This window comes from Schistocerca cancellata, chromosome 2 (assembly GCF_023864275.1).
Source record: "Schistocerca cancellata isolate TAMUIC-IGC-003103 chromosome 2, iqSchCanc2.1, whole genome shotgun sequence".
Taxonomy (NCBI): Eukaryota; Metazoa; Arthropoda; class Insecta; order Orthoptera; family Acrididae; genus Schistocerca; species Schistocerca cancellata.
In genome coordinates, this window is record NC_064627.1 from 679,244,453 (window position 1) to 679,272,334 (window position 27,882).

The 27,882-nt window shown below is 43.7% G+C and overlaps 1 protein-coding gene across 1 annotated transcript in view; it reads left to right on the forward strand.

The window, feature by feature from the left end:
* The window catches only part of LOC126147826 (sialin-like), a 154,647-nt gene that overhangs the window by 89,555 nt on the left and 37,210 nt on the right, over window positions 1-27,882 (forward strand). Inside the window, exons 7-8 of the mRNA XM_049915719.1 lie at window positions 12,600-12,732; window positions 15,584-15,825. Of these exons, the coding sequence (XP_049771676.1) occupies window positions 12,600-12,732; window positions 15,584-15,825 (375 nt within the window). The remainder of the gene's footprint in view (window positions 1-12,599; window positions 12,733-15,583; window positions 15,826-27,882) is intronic.

A 27,882-nucleotide genomic window follows, 5' to 3' on the forward strand; every position in this document is an offset into this window, starting at 1 on the left:
AAACATACCGGATTAGATCACCAATAATAAAACGTAACGACGCAGAACACACAGGCCGCTTAAGAAAACAAAACAGATTGTCGCCAAAAATAAATGGAATGGGCCACTGTTTAAGAAAAATGAAATGAGTGACCATTTTAAAAAAATAAAACAGGTAACCATTTAAGGAAAAGGAACTAATGGCCGAAACACACAGACAGTTTAAAGAAATGGAACGGATTACCATTTAAAAAATAGCCAAACTGGTTACCATTTAAAAAATGAAACAAGTGGGAACACAAAGTCCATTTAGGAAATGGAATAGAGTGCCATTTAAAAAACGGACTGGGTCATTGTTGAAAAAAAAACAAAACAGAATGGGTCAGAATATACAGATCATATGAAAAAAAAAAGTATTGTCTCTTTAAATTTCACCTGTGTGCACATAACATCGAAAGAGAATGATGTACAATACATCCACATCTGTCTCATCATCCTAATCAGTAAACTTTCTCGCTAATTTATACGCCTCAGTAAATTTTATCTGTCTCTGTGTATTGTGCTAACAACATTATAATACGCTCCAAGACAAACGACACACCAAGGATGGAGCCGGCCGCTGTGGCCGAGCGGTTCCAGGCGCTTCAATCTGGAACCACGGGGCTGCTACGGTCGCAGGTTCGAATCCTGCCTCGGGCATGGATGTGTGTGATGTCCTTAGATTAGTTAGGTTTAAGTAGTTCTAAGTCTAGGGGACTGATAACCTCAGATGTTAAGTCCTACGCACAGACCAACAAATAATTATAGTTTCTGAAAAATTGATGGTTTATTCAAGAGGAAGACGTTCACAAATTGAGCGAGTCAGTAATGTGTTGGCCCACCTCTTTCCCTTATGCAAGCACTTATTTGGTATGACACGGATTGATAGAGCTATTGGATGTCCTCCTGAGGTATATCGTGCCAAATTCTGACCAATTGTCACGTTATATCGTAAAATCCAGAGATGGCTGGAGGGCCTGCCCCTAATGCTTCAAACGTTCTCAATTAGGGAGAGTTCTGGCAACCTTGCTGGAGGAGGCAGCGTTTGGCAAGCACGAAAGCAAGCAGGAGAAATTCTCGCTGTGTGCGGGCGGACATTATCTTGCTGAAATACACTCCTGGAAATTGAAATAAGAACACCGTGAATTCATTGTCCCAGGAAGGGGAAACTTTATTGACACATTCCTGGGGTCAGATACATCACATGATCACACTGACAGAACCACAGGCACATAGACACAGGCAACAGAGCCTGCACAATGTCGGCACTAGTACAGTGTATATCCACCTTTCGCAGCAATGCAGGCTGCTATTCTCCCATGGAGACGATAGTAGAGATGCTGGATGTAGTCCTGTGGAACGGCTTGCCATGCCATTTCCACCTGGCGCCTCAGTTGGACCAGCGTTCGTGCTGGACGTGCAGACCGCGTGAGACGCCGCTTCATCCAGTCCCAAACATGCTCAATGGGGGACAGATCCGGAGATCTTGCTGGCCAGGGTAGTTGACTTACATCTTCTAGAGCACGTTGGGTGGCACGGGATACATGCGGACGTGCATTGTCCTGTTGGAACAGCAAGTTCCCTTGCCGGTCTAGGAATGGTAGAACGATGGGTTCGATGACGGTTTGGATGTACCGTGCACTATTCAGTGTCCCCTCGACGATCACCAGTGGTGTACGGCCAGTGTAGGAGATCGCTCCCCACACCATGATGCCGGGTGTTGGCCCTGTGTGCCTCGGTCGTATGCAGTCCTGATTGTGGCGCTCACCTGCGCGGCGCCAAACACGCATACGACCATCATTGGCACCAAGGCAGAAGCGACTCTCATCGCTGAAGACGACACGTCTCCATTCGTCCCTCCATTCACGCCTGTCGCGACACCACTGGAGGCGGGCTGCACGATGTTGGGGCGTGAGCGGAAGACGGCCTAACGGTGTGCGGGACCGTAGCCCAGCTTCATGGAGACGGTTGCGAATGGTCCTCGCCGATACCCCAGGAGCAACAGTGTCCCTAATTTGCTGGGAAGTGGCGGTGCGGTCCCCTACGGCACTGCGTAGGATCCTACGGTCTTGGCGTGCATCCTTGCGTCGCTGCGGTCCGGTCCCAGGTCGACGGGCACGTGCACCTTCCGCCGACCACTGGCGACAACATCGATGTACTGTGGAGACCTCACGCCCCACGTGTTGAGCAATTCGGCGGTACGTCCACCCGGCCTCCCGCATGCCCACTATACGCCCTCGCTCAAAGTCCGTCAACTGCACATACGGTTCACGTCCACGCTGTCGCGGCATGCTACCAGTGTTAAAGACTGCGATGGAGCTCCGTATGCCACGGCAAACTGGCTGACACTGACGGCGGCGGTGCACAAATGCTGCGCAGCTAGTGCCATTCGACGGCCAACACCGCAGTTCCTGGTGTGTCCGCTGTGCCGTGCGTGTGATCATTGCTTGTACAGCCCTCTCGCAGTGTCCGGAGCAAGTATGGTGAGTCTGACACACCGGTGTCAATGTGTTCTTTTTTCCATTTCCAGGAGTGTATAAGCCTAGGATGGCTTGCCATGAAGGGCAACAAAACAGGTCGTAGAATATCGTCGGTGTACCCACTGTGCTGTAAGGGAGCCGTGGAAGACAACTAAAGGAGCCCTGCTATGAAAAGAAGTGGTACGCCAGATCACCATTCCTGTCGGGCCGCATGGCGGGCGACAGTCAGATTGGTATACCACCGCTGTCTGTGGCGTCTCCAGATATGTATTCGGCCTGGATTCATGTTGACTGGAGTAGAGTTGTCTTCAGTGCTGAGTCCTACTTCGAACTGAGCACAGATGACCAGCAAAGACGTATCTGGAGATGTCCTGGACAGCCGTGGAATAGTAATCTGACTGTCGCCCGCCATCGGCTCGATAACCAGGACTGATAGTATGGGAAGCCAGTTTATTTCATAGCAGGTTGTCATCCGCGGCAACTATACAGCACAATGGCACGTCGACAATATTCTACATTACGTTTTGGTACCATTCATGGCAAGTCATCCTAGGCCTACATTTCAGCAAGTTAATGCCCATCCGCATACAGCGAGAGTTTCTACTCCCTCTCTTTGTGCTTACCAAATCCTACCTAGGCCAGCAACGCCGCTGGATCTACCAACCCCCCCTCCCCCCTCTCCCACCAAATTAAGAACGTTTGGAACATTGTGGGCAGTGCCGTCGGACCATCTCGGGATTTTCACAATGTAACGCGTCAATTGGATACAAAATTTGGCTTGAAATCCCGCACGAGACATCCAACAACCCTATCAATCAGTGCCAAGCCGAATAACTGCTTGCATAAGCGCCAGAGGTGGACCAATAAATTACTGACCTGCTCATTTAGAGAACCTCTTTAACCTGAACAAATCATCGAATTTTTCTGAAACTATAATTATTTGTTTGTCTATACGTGTAAATTACATCTACCGATTTCCGTCCCATCCGGGTAATTCCTTCGCGGTGTGTCTTTTTTTGTCTTACAGTACGTATTATACACTGAAGAGCCAAGGAAAATGGTAACCTGCCTAATATCGTGTAGGGCCCTTGCCAGCTCGCAGAAGTACCGCAACACGACGTGGTATGGACTCAATTAATGTCTGAAGTAGTGCTGGAAGGAACTGACACCACGAATCCTGCAGAGAAGTCCATAAATCCGTAAGAGGGGATGGAGATTTCTTCTGTACAGCGAGTTGTAAGACATCCCAGGTATGCTCAATAATGTTCATGTCTGGGGAGTTGGGTGACCAGCGGAAGTATTTAATCTCGGAAGAGTATTCCTGGAGCCACTCAGTAGCAATTCTGGACGTGTGGAGTGTCGAATTGTCCTGCTGGAATTGCCCAAGTCCGTCGGAACGCACAATGGAAATGAACGAATACAGGTGGCCAGACAGGATGCTTACGTAAGTGTCATCTGTCAGAGTCGTATCCAGACGTATCAGGGGTCCCATATCACTCCAACTGCACACGCCCCACACCGTTACAGATCCTCTACCAGCTTGAACAGTCCCCTGCTGACATGCAGGGTCCATGGATTCATGAGGTTCTCTCCATACCCGTACACGTCCATCCGGTCGATACAATTTGAAACGAGACTCGTCCGACCAGACAACATGTTTCCAGTCATCAATAGTCCAATGCTGGTATTGGCGGTCTCAGGCGAGACGTAATGTTTTGTATCGTGCAGTCATCAAGGGTACACGAGTGAGCCTTCGGCTCCGGAAGCCCATATCGATGATGTTTCGTTGAACAGTTCGCACGTTGACACTTGTTGATGGCCCAGCACTGAAATCTGCAACAATTCGCGGAAGGGTTGCACTTCTGTCACGGTGAACGATTCTCTTCAGTCGTTGTCGGTCCCGTTCTTGCAGGATCTTTTTCGGCCGCAGCGATGTCGGAGATTTGAAGTTTTACCATATTCCTGATATTCACGATACACTCGTTAAATGGTCGTACGGAAAATCCCCACTTCGTCGCTACCTCGGAGATGCTGTGTCCCATCGCTTGTGTGCCGACTATAACACCACGTTCAAACTCACTTAATATTGATAACCTGCGAGTTTAGCAGCAGTAACCCATCTATCAACAGCCCCAGACACTTGTTGTCTTATGTAAGTGTTGCCGACCGCAGCGCCGTATTCTGCCTGTTTACATATCTCTGTATTTGAAATACACATGCCTATACCAGTTTCTTTGGCGCTTCACTTTAGATGCAATCGAAGGAACACAGTTTTCCCTCAGTAGCTGATACCAAATGCGCTGTGGGCACAAATCTTGATTTCATAAGTCTCAACTTGCTTTTGTTTGTTGTAAAAAATTTCAGTTTGCCAGATTTAGATTGCTTAGTCAGCATCATAATGAGACTTGCAAACATCTGTGGATGCTTATTGCCGCAATCTCCTAGCATCTGATATTTAGCCTAGTCGTGATTTAGTTATCTGGAGGATAACGACATTCACCTTCTCAATTGACCCCATCCTCAATTGTATCTGGGAGGGGGGGGGGGGGGGGTGTTAATGGCAGTCACCCACAACACTGCTGTAATGTGATCATGTGACGTGTCGGAGACAGTCAAAATTATTTAGGACATGCTAAGTGATGTAAGGGAGGCCAAGCTAAGATGTCTACATAATCTTACCCAGGGTAATTGTCGTCACTATATGGAGCTGTATCAACTATTACTTTTTTGCCAGCTTAGCACTGTCTCTATAAGACGACAGACATTTTCTACTGGAAGATAAAATTTGCACCCCACCTAGAAGTCGCTATAATGTTTGCCTGGCCTTGAGAGCATGGCAACCTTCGTTTCTTAACTATGTGAATGTGCGGTACAACGTTCCAGTATGCTATTTCATCAATCAAATAGTTCCACCATCTTGGATTTTTTTTAATTTTCTGCTATAACCTCTATTGTAGATTCACCATCTTGGATTTTGGTTGACTGTTTGATTTTAATATTAGGCTGTGAGTGGTTGGAGAGGGAAGGTGCTACAAAGCCCAACTGGGATAGTTTGACCATCTTGGTAATTTTCCATTAGCGCAATTAGGTTAGTTCTGCTATTTTGAATGTCGATTGATTGGAGAGGAGAGGGAAAGGAAAAATGCAGAATGACTTGATGATGTTATTGATAAAGATGATGTCACTGGTAAAATTTATTACATCACTGAGAACGAGGGTCTGACTCATGATATCATTGTCCTGTATTTAGGCAAGTGGTGAAATTCTTCTCATGTGTTATTCATCTACATCTACATCCATACTCCGCAAGCCACCTGACGGTGTGTGGCGGAGGGTACCTTGAGTACCTCTATCGGTTCTCCCTTCTATTCCAGTCTCGTATTGTTCGTGGAAAGGATTGTCGGTATGCCTCTGTGTGGGCTCTAATCTCTCTGATTTTATCCTCATGGTCTCTTCGCGACATATACGTAGGAGGGAGCAATATACTGCTTGACTCCTCGGTGAAGGTATGTTCTCGAAACTTCAATAAAAGCCCGTACCGAGCTACTGAGCGTCTCTCCTGCAGAGTCTTCCACTGGAATTTATCTATCATCTCTGTAACGCTTTCGCGATTACTAAATGATCCTGTAACGAAGCGTGCCGCTCTCCGTTGGATCTTCTCTATCTCTTCTATCAACCCTAACTGGTACGGATCCCACACTGCTGAGCAGTATTCAAGCAGTGGGCGAACAAGCGTACTGCAACCTACTTCCTTTGTTTTCGGATTGCATTTCCTTAAGATTCTTCCAATGAATCTCAGTCTGGCATCTGCTTTACCGACGATCAACTTTATATGATTATTATTATTATTATTTCGTTTGGCATCAAGGATACATTACTTGAATTGAACAGCAATGATGTTACTGGTAACACAATATGCACATACTACAAATAAAATAGATTACATTCATTTATGGTAATAAATGTCTTAGATTAGATCGATAAATCAATAATATACATATGGATAAAAACACTAGGATGAGTTACATGTAAAAGAAAAATGGGGTTTTTATAAACAGTAATATTGACAAACAGAGCTTGAAGTTGTAATAAAAACTACAGGTTAATATCTAAAGTATCCAGCCAGGAGATTGCTTACTCAGAGACCTCATGTATGCTGGTCAGAGTTCCAGCATATTTCCGTAGGGGACACTCTGTGACTCTGTGGTGTATTGTTTGTCGTTGGTGTCCGCAGTCACACTTGGCACTTTCAGCGATTCCCCACTTATGCTTCAAGTCCTGGCATCTTCCGTGCTTGGTGCGTACGCGATTTAGGGTGGTCCACGACCTCCTAGGTAAGTGGAATCCAGGAGGGACTCGTGTAGGATCAGCAATGAGACCTGCAGAATCGGGATTGGCTGCGAACCATTCTTCCCGCCATGCTGTTTCTGGTTGGAATCCTTCAGAAGTAAGCCTTTTTCCAAGTCTCCAGGAGGGTTTCCTGGACTTAAGACATTGCCTTTGAGTGGCATCACAGTCCTGGTGTAGCGGTAACTCGGGATTCTTGGAGCATTTCTCCCGTCCCCTTTTCAACGCTGCTTGACGTCGTAACTTCGGTGGTGCAATATTAGACAGAACAGGTAGCCATTCTGTGGGTGTGGATTTTATTGTCCCGGATACGCTTCTCATGGCTACATTCAGCTGCGTGTCTACCATGGCTGTATGGGCGCTGTTCAGCCATACTGGGCTGCAATATTCTCCAACAGAGTATACAAGTGAGAGGGCAGTTGTTTTGAGTACTGATGCCTTAGCTCCCCAGCTTGTTCCGCAGAGTTTGTGTAATATATTGTTTCTGGTTCTCATTTTTAAAGCTGTTTCAGTTAGGTGTTTTCTATATGTTAGCGAACGATCCAAGGTCACACCGAGATATTTTGGGAATGGGTTATATAACAGCAACTGATTTCTAAAGGAAATTTGCGGTTTATAGCGAGCATGCCTATTACTCAGATGGAAGGTGGAGGATTCAGTTTTATTTCTGTTTACTTTGAGTCGCCATCCATTAAAAAATTCATCTAGAATTCGCATATCCTGAGTGAGAGTCATTTCTGAAGTTGTAAAATCGTTAGCCTGCGTCACCAAGGCTATGTCATCAGCATAGATAAATGTTCTTGCGTTCGTTTCTGGCAAGTCAGCGACATATAAATTGAAAAGTAGGGGGGCCAATGCTGATCCTTGTGGTAGTCCGTCATTTAAATTGTATACCTTGCTTACTTGACCTTTTAGGTGAACTTGGAATTTCCTGTTTATGATGATTCCATTTTAAATCACTCCTAATGCGTACTCCCTGATAATTTATGGAATTAACTGCTTCCAGTTGCTGACCTGCTATTTTGTAGCTAAATGATAAGGGATCTATCTTTCTATGTATTCGCAGCACATTACACTTGTCTACATTGAGATTCAATTGGCATTCCCTGCACCATGCGTCAATTCGCTGCAGATCCTCCTGCATTTCAGTACAATTTTCCATTGTTACAACCTCTCGATATACCACAGCATCATCCGCAAAAAGCCTCAGTGAACTTCCGATGTCATCCACAAGGTCATTTATGTATACTGTGAATAGCAACGGTCCTACGACACTCCCCTGCGGCACACCTGAAATCACTCTTACTTCGGAAGACTTCTCTCCATTGAGAATGACATGCTGCGTTCTGTTATCTAGGAACTCTTCAATCCAATCACACAATTGGTCTGGTTGTCCATATGCTCTTACTTTGTTCATTAAACGACTGTGGGAAACTGTATCGAACGCCTTGCGGAAGTCAAGAAACACGGCATCTACCTGTGAACCCGTGTCTATGGGCCTCTGAGTCTCGTGGACGAATAGCGCGAGCTGGGTTTCACACGACCGTCTTTTTCGAAACCCATGCTGATTCCTACAGAATAGATTTCTAGCCTCCAGAAAAGTCATTATACTCGAACATAATACGTGTTCCAAAATTCTACAACTGATCGACGTTAGAGATATAGGTCTATAGTTCTCCACATCTGTTCGACGTCCCTTCTTGAAAACGAGGATGACCTGTGCCCTTTTCCAATCCTTTGGAAAATGGTCCAGATTTTTGACTGCCTTCCTACTGAAGTATAATGTTCTTCTCAGTACGCTAGTGTTCTGGAATGAAATTTGAGCTTCAACCGGTATTCTTTAGTATCTGGCTCTAATAACTGAAGCCAAAGGTGTTTCTGCAGAGGTAACACCAGTTCCAGTCATATCACCTAGGTTAAGCGCTGTTGGGCTTGTCTAGCACTTGGATGGGTCACAGTCCCGGTCTACCGGGTGCTGTAGGCGAGATTGGTGCACTCAGCCCTTGTGAAGCCAATTGAGAAGTAGCGACTCTGGTCACTAAAACTGACAACGGCTGGGAGAGCGGCGTGCTGGCCACATGCCCCTCCATATCCGCATCCAGTGACATCTAAAGGCAGAGGATGACACGGCGGTCGGTCGGTACCGTTGGGTCTTACGAGACATGTTTGGACGGGGGTTTCTAATAACTAAAACAGTAATTTTAAATACTGAATTTGCATTTTGGTATTAATTTTATGGTTTATTCAGTCTGTTCATGGACTATATTCCCTTGAAGTGACTAACATTCCTTGTTCCAGATTTGTCAACGTCACTCTCAAGCGTAAGGCTACTAACTAGAAAAACACATCTATTCGTAAAAAGGATAGAGATATGATCCTCACATCTCTTCATATGAAGTAACGTAGTAAAAACTTAAAGAAGGTAGTGTCTACATGCTACGCAAACTGGCAATTGTCATTACCTTTTATACAGCTGTGAGGTATTTTAGAAGCATCTATTTATGAAACACTGTGGTTACTGAAAATGTTAACTGGTTAGCACATTAGTGAATTATGTTCAAGCTACTCAAAGACTTCATGGTTACTGTTGCGGGAAAAAAAGAAACTGAGTGACCCGCTGCTAAAGTAATCAAATAGGAAATCATTGCAGCGGTGTCAACTAGGATTCACACACTAGAGTAAGTCTGTTAGAAAAGTCATAACGATGTTCTTATGTGAACGTCAAAGGATTTGACTCATCGTCTTGCTTACTGTAATTCAATATATAAACGCCGACAGACAGGTTGAGAAATTCGTTCTGAGCCATTTAGAATCAGAGGAGTAAACGGTTGTGAAATAGGGTGTTTATTGCACAACATCCCAGTCTACAAACTGCACGGTCGAACGGTCTGTTTTCTCTATGACGTTTGTTATGCTCTTTCGAACCACAAGTTTAGCACCAATTTCTTCCTTTTCAACAATCTGAAGGAGAACAGAGGGTAAATGCTGCTGTGTACGACTAGTCAAGGGGGTTAGGCCCAGGGACGTGTGACATGAAACACAAAATTTGATGGCCCGCCTCGCCTGATGCCTGGAAAATGATGGGCTTATTGCGAAAAAATTACCGTATCTCTGCGCAATATTGAAAATAAGTTTTAAGAATAAATATGCATTAGTATACGAGTACGTCTGAAAAAAAGCTGTAATTTCACTTTCGAAGTACGAATCGTTAATTCATCAATGTACACTTAGGAAGTTCGCCTCGTTAGTTGAGAGATCTGCGCGTCTAACTGCCATGCCCGGGTTCGCTTCCCGCTAGGGTCGGAGATCTCCTCTGTTCGTTGACTGGGTGTGGTGTTGCCCTCATATTTTATAACCATCGACACGCACGTCGCCCAGTGTGGCGTCAACTGAAAAGACTTGTTTCTAGGCGGCAGAACTTCTCCAATTGGGGACTTCCGGTCATGAATACCTTAAATTATTTTATTTCATACACTTAGGAATTTCTGACATCAGGAGTGAAATAACTACCCATACCTAGAGAAGACAGAAAAAACATTTGGGTTATCCACGACAGCAAGTCAATAACATCAAATATCGCATGTTTTCAGATCACGCTACATTGAGTAATGTGCTCAAGGGATTCGGCATGGAAAGCATCGATTTAAACCTGCCACCATTTGCCTGTCGAAATTATAGAAACTCTTTTAGTTTTGGTGATGGACGATGCGAAATAAGCTTTGATGAAACTTGTGCAAATATCGGGAAATGAAAAGAAACGTTGTAATGGACAATAAAAGTCGGCTACTACTTGTCGCCGAAGTCATGGGAATTCAGTGGCTTTCGAATATAGAATATCAGAAATATGCTAAGACTGAAAAACTAAAGGCAAATAACTACTTTTGAGTTGGTTTTCTAGATATAGGATAATACCATGGCTTCTTAAAACTTCGTAAAACTCCTGTATTTCCACGTAATAGTCTAGACGTTCCCAGCTGAGTAATGCTCTAATGGCAGTTAGGAGGGGCATGGTGCGTAGTGTTCTTGGAATTGCGTGACTTGTATGAAATCGACCAGTGCAGAATTCCAATTACGCAAAGATCGATCGCAACGTCGACCAACAATGTCGATTGTAGCAACGGTCATGCGACTTTTTGACCACACTGTAAGACTTCAGGAGAGGTAGAAAAGAAAATCGAAAAACAGGAACTGAGCTGCGGAAGAAGGAAACGAAGCAGACTGCGCAAAAGAAATATGTAACAAAATGTTTCAGGAAAATGGAAACAACGGACCAAATATGACCTCTATCAAAAGAAGAGAAAGATGGCGAAACTTTCCTCATTAGGGACAAGCAACAAGGTACCAGTCGGGAATGCTACACAGTTTCTGAATCAGGTAAACTGCAAACATAAGGAACTCAGAATCTACCCTTATAAATTAACAATTGCAACCACTCTTGGTCCGCTTTAACCAAGTCCTGTGGATTGGATTCACTACAACGTAATCAGGTAACTACTAGGAAGCCTTCCAGATCAAATTCGAAATTGAAACTTCCTGGCAGATTAAAACTGTGTGCCGTACCGAGACTCGAACTCGGGACCTTTGCCTTTCGCGGGCAAGTGCTCTACCAACTGAGCTACCCACGCACGATTCACGACTGGCGGAAGTAACATTGTGAGGACGGGTAGCTCAGTTGGTGGAGCACTTGCCAGCGAAAGGCGAAGGTCCCGGGTTCGAGTCTCGGTCCGGCACACAGTTCTAATTTGCCAGGAAGTTTCAAAACCTACGCACACTCCACGGCAAAATTTCGTTCTGGAAATTCGAAATCACTGTACTTGTGGAGTGCAGAGAGTGCTCTACAAATGACAACAGTCAAGTACTTTGTTGTACGCTCCTTTCTATATGATTAATGCTCACAACCGATAGCAGCTTATACATGTTACGTTTCTACGATCCCACAGCAATCATTGCAGCCTTACATTTTCTCCTTTCTGATAGCTTACAAGGTCACCCTTCCTTATATTATATGCGAAAGTATTTAAAGTGATATGACCTTGGATCAGAGCAGAAACTCTTCACACTCAGTGATTTTATTTTGCAGAATAGAACAATACAAAGCATTCTCAACTAAGTTCGGGAGTATCTATAAACTAGTTATCAATATCTCATTGACAGTTGAATAGAAAAACAATTTCTGGAGACATTTATGCTTCGAGGTATGTTAATATACCTACTCACATAACATATACTTCTTGCATTATTTTAAACTAGGGGAAATATTCGAAAAATGCCACTGCACGTTTAGATTCCACAAGCGTCTATGTGCATGTGAATATGGTTTGAAAACTGACGGCACTGTCTTTTAAATACATGTAATTTCCCGCTTGTAGCTTCAGTTTGCATCGTCCACTAGGAAATTTATGTGTTTGGTTGATTTGGGGAAGGACCCAAAGACCAAGGTCATCTGTCCCATCGGGTTAGGAAAGGATGAGGGAGAAAGTCGGTCGTGCCCTTCCAAAGGAACCATCCCGGCATTTGCCTGAAGCGATTTAGGGAAATCACGGAGAACCTGAATCAAGGTGGCCGGAGGCGGGTTTGAACCGTTATCCTTCCGAATGCGAGTCCAGTGTGCTAACCACTGCGCCACCTCGCTCGGTGAAATTTGTGTGCGAATATGCTTTCAAACTGATGTCACTGTCTTTTTAATGCATACAGTTCTGCATATGCAGGTTCAGCTCACATCATCCACTAAGAAACGTTACCTCTATGTTTCAGAGCGGACTCATCTCATCGCTGACGTATCTGTTTTCCTGGATCAGTGGCGTTGCATTTGGATGGTTGTCGCAGACGTTGCGAGCCAAAGGCATTCTCTCACATCTCACGTGCTACCGGCTCTTCAATGGAATAAGTAAACATTTATGTAGTCTGTATGGAGTCAAATTTTCAAATGTGTGTATGACGACCTTTTTATATGAAGACAGCTGTTACAACGCTATACTTACCTATTGCCGGCCAGTGTGGCCGAGCGGTTCTAGGCGCTTCAGTCTGGAACCTCGCGGCCGTTGCGGTCGCAGGTTAGAATCCTGCCTCGGGCATGGATGTGTGTGATGTCCTGAGGTTAGTTATGTTTCAGTAGTTCTAAGTTCTAGGGGACTGATGACCTCAGATATTAAGTCCCATCGTGCCCAGAGCCATTTAAACCATTATTAAACTTACCGACTTTTCCTTCTGGCGAAAATATTTTATAAAACACGTTGTGTAAAACAAAATTCCATCATCTCCAGTAACTTACGTTTCTGTCCAAATCTGTATGTGCTATAATTTTTGGCGTGACATAGTTCCACAAAGATTTATGACAGACAAAGTCTTATGTGCAGTAACTTTTCATATGATTTGTTTTAAATTAAATCACGTATCTACACATCCTGCCCACATTTATTTAAATGTATGATAGTGGCTATGTAAGACATCATTATGTATATTTTATATGAGGGCTATTCGGAGAATAAGGTCTGATCGGGCATGAAATGGAAAATACAGTAAAAATCCGATGAAGCTTTGCAGAGATACGTTGGGCAATGTCTCTAGCATACCTGTCTATCGCGTCATGTCGCTTTTTTCAGTTCTGACCGCACAGTGAGCACATAAAGATTCCTAAAAAATAGTGTCTCCGGCAAGTATGAGTGCCTGGTGAAAGATTTCGCCTGAATTCATAACATAAGTGAAAATTCTCGGCCGCACTCTGCAGGGGCAATGAAGACGCCCCTGCAGCGTTTTCGATGGAAAGTGTTTAATCACCCACCATGAAGCCCGTAGTTGGCTCCCTTGAGTTTCAACTCTGCTCACATGAGCCGCTGGCTATGAAGACGACATTTTGGCACAGACAACGAGTTGCAAACCAGTGTAGAGAATTGTGGAAAGCACAGGCGGTTGCCTTCTGCGACGAGGATATTGGAAAATTGGTACAACGCTGCGGCAAATGTCTAAGTCGGATCCGCTGTGTATAGAAGTAGCTGGAAAGTGTAGCAAACTGTTACAAAAAAAAAAATTTTGATTTTCGCGATGGTTTCCGTTTCGTGACCGATCGGACCTTACTTTCCGAACACCCCTCGTAGTATGTAAACAATAACGCATATCTGTCATGTTTTTTAGTCGGTAAGATTTGTTTGAATGAGCGCAATGGGACAGCTAATTGTGGGTTTTCCTTTTATTACACTACTGGTCATTAAAATTGCTACACCACGAAGATGACGTGCTACAGACGCCAAATTTAACCGACAGGAAGAAGATGCTGTGATATGCAAATGATTAGCTTTTCAGAACATTCACACAAGGTTGGCGCCGGTGGCGACACCTACAACATGCGGACATGAGTAAAGTTTCCAACCGATATCTCATACACAAACAGCAGTTGACCGGCTTGCCTGGTGAAACATTGTTGTGATGCCTCATGTAAGGAGGAGAAATGCGTACCATCATGTTTCCGACTTTGATAAAGGTCGGATTGTAGCCTATCGCGATTGCGGTTTATCGTATCGCGACATAGCTGCTCGCTTTGGTCTAGATCTAATGACTGTTATCAGAATATGGAATCGGTGGGTTCAGGTGGGTAATACAGAACGCCGTGCTGGACCCCAACGGCCTCGTATCACTAGCAGTCGAGATGACAGGCATCTTAACCGCACGGCTGTAACGGATCGTGCAGCCACGTCTCGATCCCTGAGTCAACAGATGGAGACGTTTGCAAGACAACAACCATCTGCACGATCAGTTCGACGACGTTTGCAGCAGCATGGACTATCTGCTCGGAGACCGTGGTTGTGGTTACCCTTGACGCTGCACCACAGACAGGAGCGTCTGCAATGGTGTACTCAACGACGAACCTGGGTGCACGAATGGCAAAACGTCATTTTATCGGATGAATCCAGGTTCTGTTTACAGCATCATGATGGTCGCATCCGTGTTTGGCGACATCTCGGTGAAAGCACATTGGAAGCGTGTATTCGTCATCACCTTACTAGCGTGATTGCATGGGGTGCCATTGGTTACACGTCTGGGTCACCTCTTGTTCGCATTGACGGCACTTTGAACAGTGGACGTTACTTTTCAGATGGGTTACGACACGTGGCTCTACCCTTCATTCGATCTCTGCGAAACCCTACAATTCAGCAGGACAATGCACGACTGCATGTTGCAGGTCCTGTACGGGTCTTTTTGGATACAGAAAATGTTCTACTGCTGCCCTGGCCAGCACATTCTCCACATCTCTCACCAATTGAAAACGTCTGGTCAATGGTGGCCGAGCAACTGGCTCGTCACAATACCCCAGTCACTACTCTGTTAACTGTGGTATCGTGTTGAAGCTGTATGGGCAGCTGTACCTGTACACGCCATTCAACTTCTGTTTGACTCCGTGCCCAGATGTATCAAGGCCGTTATTACGGCAGAGGTGGTAGTTCTGGGTACTGATTTCTCAGGATCTATGCACCCAAATTGCGTGAAAAGTAATCACATGTCAGTTCTAGTACAAGGATGGGCATATCATTTGGCAAATGTATGTTGAGCATATGCTAATGGCACTGATTAGCGATAATAACTTTACTGATTCGTGTGTAGCTTGTAGATGTTTCCTGAAGAAGACTTTACAATCCTATAATTACTTATAATAAGGCATTGCTGTACCTGTGCAGCGTATCACACAGTTTGGCTTAAGTACAATGGTGATGCTGCATCGGTTAACGAGCTCCTTTTGGTTTCAGCTAGCATCGGTGCAGCTGCGTGCCTGGTGGCGATAACCCTGGTCGAGTGCCAGACTCAGGTGATCGTGGTCCTCCTCGTACTGGTGCTGGTGGCCAACAGCGGTCTCTACGGAGGCAGCTACCTCAACCACGTTGACCTGGCTCGGAACTTCGGTGGAACGATTGCCGGGATTTTGCACTTGCTCATGAATTCCACCGGGATTTTCACGCCACTTGTCATCGGAGCTCTGACGAAAGGAAACGTGAGTATTTGTACTAATCTGTGGTCTTATATACGAAAAGCGACCCTTTGTGAGCAACTAAATTGTAAGTGAAGTGAATGTCGAACGACTAGGGCCTCCCATCGGGTAGCACGTTCGCTGGGTGGAAGTCTTTCGAATTGACGCCACTTAGGCGACTTGCGCGTCGATGGGGATGAAATAATGATGATTAGGACAACACAACACCCAGTCCCTGAGCGGAGAAAATCTCCGACCGCGCCGGGAATCGAACCCGGTCCCTTAGGATTGACACTCAGCTACCGGGGGAGGACAATTGTAAGTGGTATCGTACTCTATGGCGTGCCCTTGAGTTATTCTCGTTTTAAAGCAATTTATGCCTCTGTACCTTAGAATAAAGTGGTTATTTTTCTTAAAGTGTTGTGGAATCCTCTAAATTTTGTTATTGGTCCTGTTTACTGCAGACAAATATACTGTGCATTTACCGTGTGGTCTTTATGTCCCAACTCCTCGGAGCAGCTACGGGTCAGACGAGACTGCTTCTTTGAAGAAACTTGTTTTTTTGTTGCCAAAGGTTTACCTCTCTTTCCCTTGGATGACTTCACTGTAGTGGTTTTCACATTTGACTTGGTTGATGACGAAGCGTTAGGTCGTGGAACAATGCATCTATGGCAATGCTTCGGGATTTTGTAATAATAGAAAATGATAGAAACTACTCTCGTAATACTACGATAGAGCTAAAGAGAGAGAGAGAGAGAGAGAAAGAAAGAAAGAAAGAAAGGGACTGTAATATTCTGTTCACGTTCCTGTGAGGAATTATATTCTGTTCACGTTCCTGTGAGGAATTATACCTTATGTTGTTTGCAAAAAGTTGGTCAAATAATTCGTGCTGCACTAATTTCACACCACACTGCTAGTTTCGGATCATGCAGAAGCTCTTAGTATATGACGAGTATTTTCACTATTCGATCGTCGAGTGTTCTGCCAGTTCACATACCCCGATGAATACATCCACACTTCATACAAGGATCATTTCAGGATTGACCTCTCTATCAAACACAGAGTGCGATAGGCAGCTGCAGTACTGATGTCGACCAACAATATCTGAATCTATCAGTCTACGGCTCTATGCACTAACAGTGTGAAAGTTATCAGATTGCATATCTGCACAGCTGTGTTAGCAGACGCAACTGAGACAGCAGTGTGAAGCCCTAAATGTTACAACGATTTTATGGGACTTCCGTCTGAAACCGATACGGTTTCCGCTGCAGTCAGACGCCCGGGGCGCAGCGTTCGCGGCGGTCATTGCCCTCCTCCCCGGTACTGTTCCACTCGCAATGCTGGGCAGAGCTTGCGGCGTACCTGAAGCACCCTATATAATACTTGTACTGTAATGATTCGATTCCTATAAAAAGAAATTCGTTTTCAAGACAGTATCAGAAACTAATGGTCGCAAAGTGGTCACTTTTCATAAATTTTATTAGTTGCTGAAATATATTGCCTTCTGTAATTAGGCCCATCTAGCATTGCGTATCTACGAGAAGCTGTGTGGTCTACATGAAAGTCTGTCTTTAACCATGGTGATATTACCGCTGCGTAATTTCTTCTGCCACAGATCTTGTGATATGAACGAGAATCGCTGGTTAAAGGTACTTCTGAAAATTTCCCTTAGGCAGCGGTTGATATGGACCTGTGTTCACTGGGAGGATAAATTCCTGTCAGATCTGAAACCGAATGTCGCTGACAATGTATTTCCCTCGTCTTCTATCCCCGTCGGCTTGAATTTTTCTGAAGCCACTGTTCTTACACAGAGTTACATTACTGCGACTGTTATACGATTCCTTGAAGAAACAGTGCGCGTTGATAACCAACAAATCGGGTAACTTTATTCCCGATATTGCCATGGACACGTGCAAACGCCATAGCTCTCTTTTTCCAGTCTGCCTTGTTGGCCCATCTTACTGAGGTGGCACAGCTCTTCACTACTATGACTTACGCCGGCAAAGAACGGTCACTTGAATGCCTGGTAATGTGTCAGAGTCGCCAAAGTTCCCTGCCAGCTGGCAGCACTGCTTCCAGCTTTCAAATGCGAAGCACTGCAGGCGAGAACAGTAGTCTTCTATACAGCTGTGATAACAATGAGGCGTTATCATAGAGACGTATACAGAATTGCGTTACGTGACTGGACGAAGAAGACGCGTGAAGTAGCCGGACCAAGCCCACTGCAGCTGTCAGCGATCTCCTTTCACAAATTCTACTGCTTTTGCGCGCCATTAGCCGGCTGGGTGATTTCTACGACTGACCAGAACCTCAGGTTAGTTTCGTAGATATTTTGACGGATCCGATCTGCCCATCTAAGGTCGACGATTTTCACTTAGGTGCAGGCCCTACCTGTCGGATATACACTACTGGCCATTAAAATTGCTACTCCAAGAAGAAATGGTGATGATAAAGGGGTATTGATTGGACAAATATATTATACTACAACTTACATGTGATTACATTTTCACGCAATTTGGGTGCATAGATCCTGAGGAATCAGTACCCAGAACAACCACCTCTGGCAGTAATAACGGCCTTGATACGCCTGGGCATTAAGTGAAACAGAGCTTGGATGGCTTGTACAGGTACAGCTGCCCATGCAGCTTCAACACGATACCACAGTTCATCAAGAGTAGTGACAGGGGTATTGTGACGAGCCAGTTGCTCGGCCACCACTGACCAGACGTTTTCACTTTGTGAGAGATGTGGAGAATGTGCTGGCCAGGGCAGCAGAAGGCCCGTACAGGACCTGCAACATGCGGTCGTGCATTATCCTGCTGAAATGTAGGGTTTCGCAGGGATCGAATGAAGGGTAGAGCCACGGGTCGTAACACATGTGAAATGTTACGTCCACTGTTCAAAGTGCCGTCAATGCGAACAAGAGGTGACCGAGACGTGTAACCAATGGCACCCCATACCATCACGCCGGGTGATACGCCAATGCGGCGATGACGAATACACGCTTCCAATGTGCGTTCACCGCGATGTCACCAAACACGGATGCTACCATAATGATGATGTAAACAGAACCTGGATTCATCCGAAAAATATGACGTTTTGCCATTCGTGCACCCAGGTTCGTTGTTGAGTACACTATCGCAGGCGGCCCTGTCTGTGATACAGCGTTAAGGGTAACCGCAGCCATGTTCTCCGAGCTGATAGTCTATGCTGCTGCAAACGTCGTCGAACTGTTCGTGCAGATGGTTGTTGTCTTGCAAACGTCCCCATCTGTTGACTTAGGGATCGAGACGTGGCTGCACGATCCGTTACAGCCATGCGGATAAGATGCCTGTCATCTCGACTGCTAGTGATACGAGGCCGTTGGTATCCAGCACGGCGTTCCGTATTACCCTCCTGAACCCACCGATTCCATATTCTGCTAACAGTCACTGGATCTCGACGCGAGCAGCTATGTCGCGATACGATAAACCGCAATCGCGATAGGCTACAATCCGACCTTTATCAAAGTCGGAAACGTGATGGTACGCATTTCTCCTCCTTACACGAGACATCACAACAACGTTTTACCAAGCAACGCCGGTCAACTGCTGTTTGTGTATGAGAAATCGGTTGGAAACTTTCCTTATGTCAGCACGTTGTAGGTGTCGCCACCGGCGCCAACCTTGTGTGAATGCTCTGAAAAGCTAATCATTTGTATATACAGTATCTTCCTCCTGTAGGTTAAATTTCGCGTCTGTAGCACGTCATGTTCGTGGTGTAGCAATTTCAATGGCCACTAGTGTAGTTTCTTAGTTAAATCCAGAGCCCGGGTCCCTTCCTGTGTAGGGGATTTTTGTGATTTATGCGCAAATCCAGGACTGCAGTGTCTGCTCGACAGGCCAAGCCACGGACCATAGTTCAGTAGCTTGCGACTCTGCCTCGCCGAAAGTACGACGTACAGTGCGATGTTTTTAGACATTATTTTACTGGTATGGATTTTGAAACACGTTTACATAATCGAAAGAAAGTTAGTATGGAAGCTAGTAGGAGAAAACCGAGGCAGCCGCCGGAGACTAGTAAACTATGTACTCATAGATTTCTCGGAAGAATAATTGTGCAAAAGGTGTCAAAAATGGATTGACGAAAGACGAAACTGCAGACATATGGGTCTGATTCAGAATCGTGTGTGTTCCTCTGAGAGTCGTGAAGGTTTCATACGCTAGGATGAGGAAGCTCTTGATCCTTTGTGAAGTACAGTAATTCTTAATACCTGTAAAATAATAGACACAACACAGTTATGGATAATACAATAATGAAATCAGTGAAAGCAATTTTTTGTTGGCACTCACCATCGTGTTGGTTTATACAGGTCTTCTCCCCTCCCTTTTATTGGATTCTTTGAGAGAACTGGACGACTCTCAGGTCTTTTCCGATACGCGATATCAAATGTTGTAGCATAGATTTCATTAAACGTTGGTCTACACTGGAATAACGTCTAGAAGAGTTTCAGCCACCTCTTTGTACACCCTGTTTTTTACATTCTTGTTCGTGAAATGAAACAACTAAATCTTGCTGTCACATGAAAACCACAAGAAAATTCATTGGCTTCCTCAACGTAGCCCTTCGCAGAAATCCACTAGTGCGTTCCAAGCAGGGAGGGTGGGATCGCCGGTTCCGAGAACTACAGGAAAGGAATGAAGGACGTGTTTCCACGTGTGCACTGGCAGCAGCTGCGGGATTCTCAGAATCTTCCAGCTACTGGCAGCGCTCAATAGCCATCAGTATTATCGTTTTAAATGGGTGACTAATATTTTGTCCGGCGAGTTGCATTTAGGAATTTTGCTAAGACCTTAAGAGTATGTACAATTGTAAAAAAAAAAAAAAAAAAAAAAAAAAAAATTGAGAATTGTTTTAGATTTGATAACTGATTTTCATGTAGGTTTTGACGCTGATTTCAGAAATGATATTTTTTTCCATCACGTAAGGTTTGTCTACAAAAAGGGTGAATCTTTGAGGAAAATCCTAAAAAAAGGCCACTTTTTATATCAGTATTATTTATGTACAGTGTTAGTACACCATATTAAACATAGATTAATCTCATACATAGAGTAAGATAAGTTGGTAAGGCTTCATTACAGCACTATTACAAGTCTTTGTAGTAACGTTTCCTTTTTCCTTCTAAACTTCTTTTTGTACTTTTCTTGCTGTGGAATTGAGGATTTTCTCTTTTTAACATCTAATAGTAGTCAGCCATCTTTTTCATGTCCCAGCGTCTTTGACACCTTCGTTCATTTCTTTTATGTCTTGATGGGATCGTTCTCCTTGTTCTTCACTGACAGATACAAGATTTCCCGGAAAATAGTTCAGATGATAATGAAGGAAATTAACTTTAGCACTCATGTTGCAACCCAGCAATTTGTAGTCAATTAACAGATCGGCAACAATATTCTTTTACTTTGGGTCTTTTGTATTTCCTATAAAGCTGTGTTGCCACTTGTTTAAGATGTTTCCATGCTTCCCTTTCAAGACCCAGGGAATTGCTCAGAAAGACGTCTAAAACACTCTCCCTTGTTAGGCAATACTTTGACGAAATATTTCATCAGTCCCAACTCAGTGTGAAGTGCGGTAAGTAAGACATTTTTAGGATCCACAAAACCTTCGTCTTAACGTTCGTAACTCCAGGAAACAAAATTTTTCTTACTGAGCATTCTGTTTTAACATAATGTTGTTTACAGTCACACGTAACCCATTCACAGAGGAAGCAGGGGAACTTTGCGTAGCCACCCTGTTGCCATAGTAGCATAGAGATCACTTTCACATCCTCACAGATGGCCCACTTACTATCAGAGTATTTAAGCTTGTTGAGAACTAATTCAAGGTTCTCATAACGTTATTTCAAATGAACTGAATGTTCTACTGGTACAGATGCGTATTGGTTGCCATTGTGCAAAATAACAGCTTTCAGGCTTCTTTTGGAGGAATTAATGAAAAGTATCCATTATCAGGTTCATATTTGATACTGAATGTCTCTATCAACCCAGGAACATTAGTACAAAAAACAAGGTCACCCACTCGAAAGACAAAAAGGCACAGACTCTTTTTCTGTACTCCTGCACCAAGAAAAGGATGTTCCAGGAGCCAACAACCCTTTATCTTTCGAACCTCAACACTAAAACCATGGCTGAATTCTTTGGAAGGCCTAAGTCTCTAACCAAATCATTTTGGTAATTCCGACTGTGTGAAGAGTTTTGGTTCATCGTTGGGGGGCTCATAACTACCATCATTGTCATCGTCATCACTGCTTTGAGACAACTGATCAGCACTACCTAAACATTTTCAAGTGTAGCTAGATGACGAGGTAGAGGTAAATGAAGCCCATGAGGAACAGGGCGTATAGCTGAAGGCATGTTCGGGTCCAGAATTTCCTTTTTATTTTTCAAATTAAAACTTGGTGCACAGCAAGAGTAAAAATAACAGTCTTCACTGTTTCGGTTCTGTACAAATCGAAGGTACTGCGAAACGAAATGATTTCTTCTTACATTGAAACCATTGTCTCAGTTCTGCACACACAGAACACACTTTGTGATGAACCCATGATTTGTCTTGATCGCCCAGTTTCATACCAAAGTAGGCAAAGTATACCTTTTTAACAAAATCACAAAAGTTTCTTTGTTTCTTTTTAACAGTATATGAGTCCCACAAATATAGGAGAAACAATGAAGAGATTTCACACGACCTCTAGAAGCAATTATAAACACAAAACTAAATTTCACTTCAACGAAGAAACAATGGCAGTGTGCTCAGCAGAGTGTTTACATCCACACTGACAGCAGCTTGACCTTGCAGTGGAGAGCAGACAATGGATGGAGGGGGAAAGAGGAAAAGTGGAAGCGTTACTGACACAGGCAGTATACTGGCAGAAAATCTAGTACGAACTGGACTCTGTTAGTTTTACTGTACAGCTTCTTTAAGAAAAGAATGACCATCTCATGATGGCTACCTAAATTTAGATTGATTACATTTGAAGGTTACCTTATTAGGCTAAATATATTTTATTTTAAACTTATTATTTAGATTTTACTGGAAGGTTGTAGTTCGTACATACGTTACAAATACCCTAAAAGGAAAATTCCAATGTGTGATTTCTGGGTAAACAAAGAGTGATGGAATTTTTTCTCTATTTTTTCTGTATTAAGCACAACAAATATCAAAAGAATCACTATAAAAATTTGAAAGAATTTTTTCATTGCAGACATAATTTATCTCCTAAATATATGTAAACTATTCACATTACAGGTTTCGGCATAAAACTGCCATCTTAAGATGTGCTTAATCCACAAAAAGTTTCGTCCAGGCTAACAAATATAGTTAGGCACTATGAAGAACACACAATCACTTAAGATATCAATGAATTTACATCTCGTCACATGATAGAAAACTGAAATTATAATAACATCCATCGTTGTTATATATGAATATGAAAGAGGGGAGAGGGCAAATACGAAGGGAGGGGAAAACTTATTTTATGTGAAACTGGTGTGTTTAACAAACGATGTAATGAACATAAATTAAAGTTAAATTTTCGAAATAGTTTTATAGAAGTACAACAAAAAATAAAAATTTGCAAACATATGGAAATGTCAATGACTGTCATATCTTAAAATTGTATAAAATGCACAGGATTTTTCTCGTCAAATTTGGCAAATTCCTAAAATTTGTACTCATAAAAACACTTACACGTGTATAACTAAATGATTAAAATAATCATAATTAAGTACATTTTGTATAAACTGTATCATTAATGAAGGAAATAAGCGCAGGGTATGATTACAAATATTTATAAAATTGACAATATTTTTAAAATTAATGTATCATTTTAATGAAGGAGAATTACATTTTAGTGGGTGACAGTAAATGATATCTGATTAAATGTAGTAAGAAATCCGTTTTCTGATTTACATACAGCCTACAGGTAAAGAAAATATGATTTATAACTCCTATTCTTACTCCATCAGATTCACAGGAAGGGCTATTTTGTACATGTATTCGGTGAAAATTGCTGTAGATTGTTCAGTGTTTCAGTCTCATGGGTTACCTTAATAAATGCAAGACGCTATCCCCACAAAAATACTTTCTACAGCTGGTCGCAGAAACTCGAAAGATTATGGGGAAAGTAGTAGAGAAAGACTATACTATTGTATATTATTTATGGAGACTTTCCTCAATACAAAGGTTTCTCTTCGAGACAACAGTTCGCTCAGAACTTATTACAACGAGTATTATTTATGTGCTAGAGAAAAAAACTGGTTCTTGAACATGTTCCTTCAGGTAATTCGATTTTGTGTATCCTCTTCTTTTGCACCAAATCTTCTCATAGCCATATACACATTTTGCAGCCAGATGCTCATCGACAGTTCTCTTGATCTACTTCGCTTAGTTTCTCACCCCAGTATCGGTTCTGGTATTCTTGTTTCCTCGATTCTTCGAATTTGAAGGAGGAATATGTGATGTGATGGGTGGAAGAGAGTGACAGTGATACAGACACAAAGACTATACACTGCCCAAAAATAAGTATTATGCAGCAGTTTGATATATTACAAGAAAACATTACTTATTCTCCAAATAACGCGAATATATACTAATGTAGAATACTTATACAATAAAATTATTTCAGCAGCCAGCGTCTCTTGATTTTCAATAAAAACATTTACTGGAGCACAGCAATTACAAAAAACTGCATTGCTGATAATTTTCCAAGTACAGGGTGATTCAAAAAGAATACCACAACTTTAGGAATTTAAAACTCTGCAACGACAAAAGGCAGAGCTAAGCACTATCTGTCGGCGAATCAAGGGAGCTATAAAGTTTCATTTAGTTGTACATTTGTTCGCTTGAGGCGCTGTTGACTAGGCGTCAGCGTCAGGTGATGCTAAGATGGCGACCGCTCAACAGAAAGCTTTTTGTGTTATTGAGTACGGCAGAAGTGAATCGACGACAGTTGTTCAGCGTGCATTTCGAACGAAGTATGGTGTTAAACCTCCTGATAGGTGGTGTATTAAACGTTGGTATAAACAGTTTACAACGAATGGGTGTTTGTGCAAAGGGAAAAGTTCTGGACGGCCGAGAACGAGTGATGAAAATGTAGCACGCATCCAGCAAGCATTTGTTCGCAGCCCAGGAAAATCGACTCGCAGACCTAGCAGAGAGCTGCAAATTCCACAATCAACTGTATGGAGAGTCCTACGAAAAAGGTTAGTTATGAAACCTTATCGTCTGAAATTGGTTCAAGCCCTGTCTGCAGCTGATAAGATTAAAAGAATCGATTTCTGTGATTTTATCCTTGCTCAAATGGAAACAAATGGATCTTTCGTTTCAAAGATTGTGTTTAGTGATGAAGCAACTTTCCACACTAACGGGAAAGTCAACCGTCACAATGTCTGTATATGGGGCACTGAGAATCCGCGGGAAACAACTCAGCATGAACGTGACTCGCCTAAGGTGAACGTTTTCTGTGCCATTTCAGCCAATAAAGTTTTTGGTCCCTTTTTCTTCGAAGGTGCTACTGTAACTGGACTACAGTATCCGGAGATGTTAGAGAATTGGCTGTTCTCTCAGCTCGAACAAGAAGCACAACAATTCATATTTCAGCAGGATGGAGCGCCACCACATTGGCACTTATCTGTCCGTAACTACCTGAACGTCAACTACCCGAGGCGATGGATCGGCCGCCAGGCAGCCCGTGACAGAGCACTTCATCACTGGCCTCCAAGAAGCCCTGGTCTTACCCCCTGCGATTTTTTCTTATGGGGGTATGTTAAGGATATGGTGTTTCGGCCACCTCTCCCAGCCACCATTGATGATTTGAAACGAGAAATAACAGCAGCTATCCAAACTGTTACGCCTGGTATGCTACAGAGAGTGTGGAACGAGTTGGAGTATCGGGTTGATATTGCTCGAGTGTCTGGAGGGGGCCATATTGAACATCTCTGAACTTGTTTTTGAGTGAAAAAAACCTTTTTAAATACTCTTTGTAATGATGTATAACAGAAGGTTATATTATGTTTCTTTCATTAAATACACATTTTTAAAGTTGTGGTATTCTTTTTGAATCACCCTGTATTACGAAATACACTCGGGCAGTTCCAAAATCAGAGGCAATGGCAGAGTAGGTTGCGCATTCCTCTCTCCAAGCTGCTGTTACAAAGGCTGGATTCGCGTCCATGTAAAATATTTAGTTTTTCTGCTGAGGCCATATCTGAACTTGCAGGTTAACGTTATACACAGAATCATACAACAACAACTACTTTGATTATAACGTACTGCAGGAGCTTGCTCCAAGGTACGCAGTTCGCTCCAGAATGCTACTACACGCTACCGACTCTAAAACATAGGTTAGCGCTTGGGAGTCCCTTGTCCGACGCCTCACTACAGCTTGCGAAAATTTCGGGAGCAACGTCTAGAGACGCGAGAGAGGTTACGGGTTTTTTCCACGATGGAAACTTAGTTACCGCAGTTACTACGATGATGCACGCCTAGTTCCTGCTTTGTGGTACTTATGGCAGAAAATGTCATTATCATTAGTGTCAATGCTAAACAGATTATGAGGCGCTGTATAAACAACCAGCGACTGCCGGCTTTCCGAAGTATAAATCAGATTACAAAGTTTGTATTTACGACTGAGAGAGGCATTGGTAGTGTAAAGAACAGCGGCAATGTCGAGGCGTGTAAGGCTTGAATAAAATAAGTTTATAATTACAAAAATGTCTGATTTCTATCTGCAAATCTCTTTTGTTTATTTTTACAGTACCTATTTCGCGACAGTTGACCATTTTTGTTACAGTTACGTAGTACATTGCATGAGGGTATCAAGTGAAAACCAAATACCCGTCACAGCGGGACCACAGGAAGGTTCCATTCAAAATGAGTCATCACATGTGTTCGGACATTTACCCCACTGGAAGACGAGTCGATCAGTTCCTGTTTTGTGTAATACCGTCGGCCTTTGATGGCTCCTCAATGACACCCACTTTGCGCTTCCTCGTCCGACTGAAGCCGACTTCCATGCATGCGAAAATCGCAAGGTGAACGATTTGGGTTGTACTTAAGATATTACACTGTGTTCCAACCAAATCGCTGAAGCCTAGCCTTTATCTGATTGGCAACGGGAGGAATGTTATTGTCATGCAACGGGATGACGCCGTCCGACAGCATTCTGGGCGTTTTGACTTTATGTCACATCTCAGTTTCTACGAATTGTCTTCATAGTGCTGCACATTGATTGTGGTTTCACGCTCGAGAGTCTCGACAAGCAGTGGACCCATGCAGTGGAAGAAGAACGCCATCATGACGTTGTGTGGTGTCACCAATTCGACTCCGAGGGCAAACGCCAGAGCCTACAGTGGAAACAATCCATATCTCACCACCAAAGAAATCCAGCTGTCCACACAAGTTTCAGTAAGGTCACGATAACTTTCTTCGACTGCAAACGCCCGCCAGTCCCTGGTGGCCGAGCGGTTCTAGGCGCTTCAGTCTGGAACCGCGCGACCGCTACGGTCGCAGGTTCGAATCCTGCCTCGGGCATGGATGTGTGTGATGTCCTTAGGTTAGTTAGGTTTAAGTAGTTTTAAGTTCTGGGGGACTGATGACCTGAGATGTTAAGTCCCATAGCGCTCAGAGCCATTTGCACCATTTTTTTTGCAAAGTTCCTCGAACGTGGAAGCACAATAATGTACAGCACTATGAAGACATTGCAAAAAGTACGACGTGCCATAAAGTCAAAACACCCAGGAATACTGTCAGACGGAATCACCCTGTTGCACGGTAACGCCCGCCCCCACACTGCCAATTAGATGAAGGCTACGCCTCTGCGATTTGGTTGGGAAACACTGCCACGTCCTCCATACAGCCCGGATCGTTCACTGTGTGATTTTCACACTTTGGCGACGTGAAGAAACATATGCGTTGCCGTCAGTTTCAGTCGGACGACGAAGTGCAACAGTGGGTGTGGTTGTGGATCCGTCAGCGGCCGACTGCGGTCTACGAAACAGGAATTGATCGTCTGGTCTCTGAGTGTTATAAATGTCTTAACGTGAGTGGTGA